This window comes from Zingiber officinale, chromosome 3B, assembly GCF_018446385.1.
Source record: "Zingiber officinale cultivar Zhangliang chromosome 3B, Zo_v1.1, whole genome shotgun sequence".
In the NCBI taxonomy this organism is placed as follows: Eukaryota; Viridiplantae; Streptophyta; class Magnoliopsida; order Zingiberales; family Zingiberaceae; genus Zingiber; species Zingiber officinale.
In genome coordinates this window covers 90,968,847-90,975,112 of record NC_055991.1, presented here as the reverse complement: position 1 = coordinate 90,975,112, position 6,266 = coordinate 90,968,847, and the positions used below count along the sequence as shown (strand labels likewise).

General features: G+C 36.8%; 1 protein-coding gene across 1 annotated transcript; it reads left to right on the top strand.

Annotated features, from left to right (window-relative positions):
* Window positions 1–237: 237 nt before the first annotated feature.
* LOC122055020 (zinc finger MYM-type protein 1-like) lies at window positions 238–4,756 on the top strand. The gene is made up of 5 exons (XM_042616420.1): window positions 238–1,591; window positions 1,670–1,771; window positions 1,835–2,145; window positions 3,603–3,709; window positions 4,381–4,756. The coding sequence occupies exons 1-5, from the start codon at window positions 238–240 to the stop codon at window positions 4,754–4,756; spliced, it is 2,250 nt and encodes a 749-aa protein (XP_042472354.1).
* The last annotated feature ends 1,510 nt before the right edge of the window (window positions 4,757–6,266 follow it).

Sequence of the window (6,266 nt, the reverse complement as noted above, 5' to 3'; positions counted from 1 at the left end):
AGATTTTATCATGTCAAAATGTGTTTGTCCTAGGTTATTTTAATGTCAAATCAAGAGAGAAAAGGGGGAAATAATATTCTATCATTCTTTAAGCCAAGAATTGATAATCCTTCATCCTCCAAGAGGACCGAGACTAATACATCCATTTCTAACGAAGAGTTCGAACCTCCTTCTAAATCTCAAAGAGTTGAGTTTGATGAAACTTCACTTGAACGAGATCCTGGATTACGTATTCCCATGTGGAGACATCCTGTTAATCATCGTGATGAAATTAGACGAGCTTATATCAAAATGGGGCCATATCAACCCAAATTGCAGGAGTACCCACGGTCTGAATCAGGAAAGCAACATTGTCGATTTCAATATACATGGTTTAAAAAATTTCCATGGTTAGAGGACTCTCCTTCAAAGGATGCAGCATTTTGTTTTCCATGCTATCTTTTTGAATTAAGTGAAACACAACAATCTGCATTTACAATAGAAGGGTTTAAAAGTTGGAAACGTGTTAATGATGGAGCCAAGTGTGCCTTTTTGTCGCATATGGGAAGTTATAACTCAGTGCATAATAAATCTGCAAAATCAGTTGTTGATGTGATGAATGTAACTCGGCATATAGATAAAGTTATGAATCGAGAATTTTCTGAACAGATTCAAAAGAATCGATTAAGACTTGCGGCAACAATTGAGAGTGTCCGTTGGCTTAGTTTGCAAGCATGTGAATTAAGAGGTCATGATGAATCTTCAGCTTCTCAAAATTGTGGTAATTTCATTGAGATGCTAAAACTTTTGGGAAAATGGAATGCTAGTATTGGCGATGTAATCTTAGAGAAAGCACCGAGAAATGCAAAATATACCTCACCAGAAGTTCAAAAAGAAATCTTGCATATTATTGGTAATAGAGTCAGAAACAAAATTCGTGCTGAAATTGGAGATTCTAAGTTTTGTATTTTGGTGGATGAAGCGAAGGTTATATCTAACAAAGAACAGATGGCTATAATTTTGAGATTTGTTGATACTCATGGTTTTTTACGGGAGCGTTTTTTCCAAATTGTGCATGTTCATGAAACCACAGCTGCAACACTTAAGAAAGAAATATGTGATGTACTCACCAGATATAATCTAGAAATACACAATATTCGGGGTCAAGGGTATGATGGTGCTAGTAACATGTGTGGTGCTTTTAATGGATTGCAAGCTTTATTTCTTAAAGATTGCCCCTATGCATATTATGTACATTGTTTTGCCCATCGACTCCAACTAGCGTTAGTTGCAGCTGCTGAAAATGAGATCTCTATATGGCTTTTCTTTTCAAATTTGACGACTATTGTTAATCTTGTTACATCTTCGTCCAAACGCAATGCTGAGTTACAATCTGCTCAAGTTAATGAAATTGCACGTTCTGTTGTTGCTGGTGAACGTGAAACTGGACGAGGAGCTAATCAGATTGGTACTTTGCATCGAGTAGGAACTACTCGTTGGAGCTCCCATTTTGATTCTATTTGCGACTTAATAGATAAGTATAATGCAACTATTAATGTGTTTGAAAATATTATCATTGATGGTTCCTCTACTTCGATGTGTGGGGAAGCTGGTGGTTCCTTAATTGTGATGAAATCTTTTGATTTTATTTTTATTTTGCATTTGATGCATAAAATTATGGCTATCACAGATTTACTTTGTCGTGCCTTGCAACAAAAATCTCTTGATATCGTAAATGCAATGGATTTGGTCTCTACAACTAAAGCACTTCTTCTGACATTGAGAAATGATGGTTTTGATATTCTTCTTTCATATGTCAAATCATTTTGCACAAGATTGGATGTTGATATACCAGAGATGAGTGCTCGTTATAAGCATTCTAGTCGTTCATGCCAGCAAAAGGATGCCATCACAGTTGAGCATCACTTTCATTATGATATATTTAATGCTGCAATAGATTTTCAATTGGAAGAGTTAAACTCTAGATTCAGTGATGAGACAGTAGAACTTCTTATGCTTAGCTCTGCTTTGGATCCAAAAGATAATTTTAATCGGTTCAACATTGATAATATTTGTAATCTCGCTGAGAAGTATTATCCTGAGGACTTCACTGAACAGGAAATCCATAATTTGATATGTCAGCTACAACATTATGAGCTCGATGTGGTTTGTCATGAAAATTTTCAAAAAATGTCCACTATCTCATAATTGTGTCAAGGGTTATTTGAAACAAAAAAATTACAGTACTATAATTTGATCGACAAGTTGATTCGTCTAATTTTAACTTTGCCTGTTTCTACGGCAACGACAGAGCGTGCATTTTCAGCTATGAAGCATGTTAAAACAGTTCTTCGTAATAGAATGGGAGAGGATTTTCTAACCGATTCTATGATTATATACACTGTGTAACGACCCGGCCCTCTTGGCCCATTTGGCGACCCTCGGATCGTCGACCATCGGCCGTGCCGTTACTCTCTAGGACTTTCCACCCCTGGCCAGTGGATTTTTGCCTCCCCCAGGATTCGAACTCTAGACCTCCAGGCTTAAGTACTAGAGTTTATGAATCCTGGTAACCAAGTGAGATGATCACTTGGTTACCAGGATTCATAAACTCTAGTACTTAAGCCTGGAAGTCTAGAGTTCGAATCCTCTAGAGAGTAACGGCACGGCCGACGGTCGACGATCCGAGGGTCTCCAAATGGGCCGCCAAATGGGTCGGGTCGTTACAATAAAAAGGCGCCTTTTTTATTGTAACGACCCGGCCCTCTTGGCCCATTTGGCGGCCCATTTGGCGACCTCTCATGTCGTCGACCGTCGGCACTTATGTCGTCGGCCCATTTGGCGACCTCTAATGTCGTCGACCGACGACCCTTGGCCGTGTCGTTACTCACTAGGACTTTCCACCCCTGGTCAGTGGATTTTTCCCTCCCCCAGGATTCGAACTCTAAACCTCCAGGTTTAAGTATTAGAGTTTATGAATCCTGGTAACCAAGTGAGATCATCTCACTTGGTTACCAGGATTCATAAACTCTAATACTTAAGCCTGGAGGTTTAGAGTTCGAATCCTGGGGGAGGGAAAAATCCACTGACCAGGGGTGGAAAGTCCTAGTGAGTAACGACACGGCCAAGGGTCGTCGGTCGACGACATGAGAGGTCGCCAAATGGGCCAAGAGGGTCGGGTCGTTACACATTGAAAGAGAGTTTGCTTCAAGTATTGATTCAGATTCTATCATTGATGAATATTATACTTTGAAGAATCGTAGAGCACAACTTCGATAATGTGTATGTATATATGGATCATAAAATAATTTTTTTACTTTGTGAGTTATATGTGCTAATTAATTTTTTTCTATTTTTATTTAAGAAGTTGATGGTGTGAAAGTTCTTTAACTGAAAATTGCAGCTGGAGCGCAATTCAAGTGGTTAGTTGATTAGATACATTTTCATGTTTGTCCCATTACTTGCTATATATTTCATTGGTCACTCAACCTTTCAAGACTTTTTATTTGTTTGTGTTTGCTACACCTAATATTTTGGATTAATGAGGTGAGATTAGTTTTCCTTTTTATGTTATTGAACTTTATACTGCTAACATTTTATACTTGTCCTCTCATGTTTTGCAGGATTCGACTTACAAATACTTCGAGGTCATTACTGTTGATGCAGCTCATAGTATCATTATCGGCAATGACCCAAGGATTAACTCCAGAGTTACCAACTTGCTTTTATAGTTATCTTTTGTCTAGAATTTGATGTGATTTCAACTCAGAATTTTAGTTACCTATTTGATGTGCTTGTCTAGTCTATAAGTTTTGTGATTCTACTCAAATTTAGACTTCTATAAATCTTTTAATAATTTATATTTTGTTATATTTTTAGTGTCTATCATTTTCCTATCTAGTTGATGAATGAGACAATGAGTGTAGTTGTTCTATTTGTCTTGTAAAAATTAGTTTCTAAAATATTTTTGTGGGATAATATTATATGTTTTTCTTAATATTTTTTTAAAAAATATTAAGAAACTTAATGGCAGATATTAAATTTCATCGTTAAACAACGGATATTAAATTTTACAGCTAAATTTAACGATGAAATCAAATTTTCTTTATAAAATGCATTAGCGATCAAAATTTGTATGACATATTAGTTTCTAATAATTATTTGTTCATATCTAATGCATATAAATAATTTTATTTTTCGTTAAAATTTTTTAGCTCGGATAGATTATAATTCCTAGCTCCGCCATTGTCCGTCCAGCCACGACCCTCAGGTTGGTCACCGTCGGTGCCGATCATAATCTTTGACATGCCACCGGAGGTCTTACGCGACATCGACTTCTATTGTCTCCGCTGACTACGCCGCTGCTTTTGCCGCTATTTTTCCTATGGTTTCTAATGGCAGCGTCCCTACAGCCTCCACTAACGCCCTTTTTCAACCGTCGTTGTCATCAATAATCTTGGGCAGGGTCACCTCCCATCTTATGTCCGACAATGAGCTTGGCAACATCGCCGCTTCTACCTTTATTCCATCGTCGTCGTCTCTCTTGGATAAGGAGGCCATAGATCTTATAACAGAGAACAATGGTCTCATCATCACCTTTCCTACCAGTACTATTGTTCAAGTTTCTAACGGCAATGTCATCGTCAGCGCCTCTGCCACGAGGCCATCTTCTCAGGCCAAGCTCGTCAACTCTAATAACGTTGCCAATATCGTGGAACAATTCCTTGAGGAGAATGACGATGACCTCGATTGGAGTTGGATATGTAACAATTTGTAGATAATTCTTTTAATTTTAAAAAAGTTGGATTTTTGGAAAGAAATGTTAGAATAAATTGGTTTATATATATATGTAACTCAAAGTTATTGCAATGCTATGTATTTTATTGTCCTGCCTTTGGATCCATTTTTTTAACCCAAAATATATATTGGTGTGGAAGCACCACATTGAAACTTATGTTTTCATATACCACTAAATTTAAAATTAAGTTATTGGTGATATGACGACTGTTAAGTTTATAGGTATTGATAACTTTACAAAAGGTCATGAAGTCCTGTTTGGAAACTAAACAATCACAAAGTTTTAATGGGACTAAGCAACGAAAAGTCATGAAAGCTCTAATTAAACTAGACATTTAAGGTCCTGTTACAAATGATTTAAATTTGGAAATTATATATATATATATATATATATAATAATAATAATAATAATAATAATAATAATAATAAATATAAAATTATAGTCATATATTAGAGAATTATTTTATAGAATTTTTTTGAACTTTAAACCAATTCACATGTTTTAAGGGATAGAACGGTTAAGTGAATTTTCATTTGTACATCGAATTAAGTAGGGAGTTATTGGATATATATAAACCTATTAAATCATAGTTTTTAACCGCTAGCTATAAAAGGAGGTTCTAGGATGGAGCACCTTCTAATGTTCTTCCTCTTCTTCAAGCCACCAGCCACCAATGGATTGCTAGGAAGGGACGTCAGCCCTAGCTAGGAGAGGAAAGGGGGCGCCTACCCTAAGCAAGGAGAGGAGGGGGGGCGACTCTTGCAAGGTGAGGAAGGGGCGTCCCTAGCTAGGTGAGGAGGGGCGACCCTAGCTAGGAGAGGAAAGGGGCACCAACCACAAGGAGAGAAGAGGATTGTGGAGAATTAGAAAATTAAAAATTTAGGAGTCACCACATACTCCTTTTTATAGGTTTACCGTCGGCTACAAAGAAAGAAAATTAATATAATTCTGTTTAGAAAAAATCTTTCTTTCTATAACCGAATTCTATTTAGAAAAAATCTCTCTTTCTATAACTAAGTTAATCCAAACCAAGTTAATTTAAACCAAACCAAGTTAAGTTAAACCAAACCAAGTTAAGTTAAACTAAATCAAGTTAAACCAAACCAAGTTATGGATGGGTGGATGCGAGGCTTTATATAGAGGCTACAATAGAGACCTAGAGGAGGAATTGATTTAGGTCTCCTGAAGGGCTTGGGCTTCCTGTGTTCGGACCGAACACCCAACCCAAGTCCATCAATAATAACCCAAACCACTAAAGGGTTATTATTGAACTATCGTACCAATCCCATATTACAATATGGGCTCATTCTTATCATGAGTGTGTTAATCTCCCCGTGTTTAAGATATCGTATGTCCGTTAATTAATTGAGTTACTGACAACCCAATTAATTAACATCTGATTCCAAGAGTAGTACCACTCAACTTTATTATCATGCCAGACTAAGTCCACCTGTAGGTTTTACATGATAATCCTTATGAGCTCCTCAAG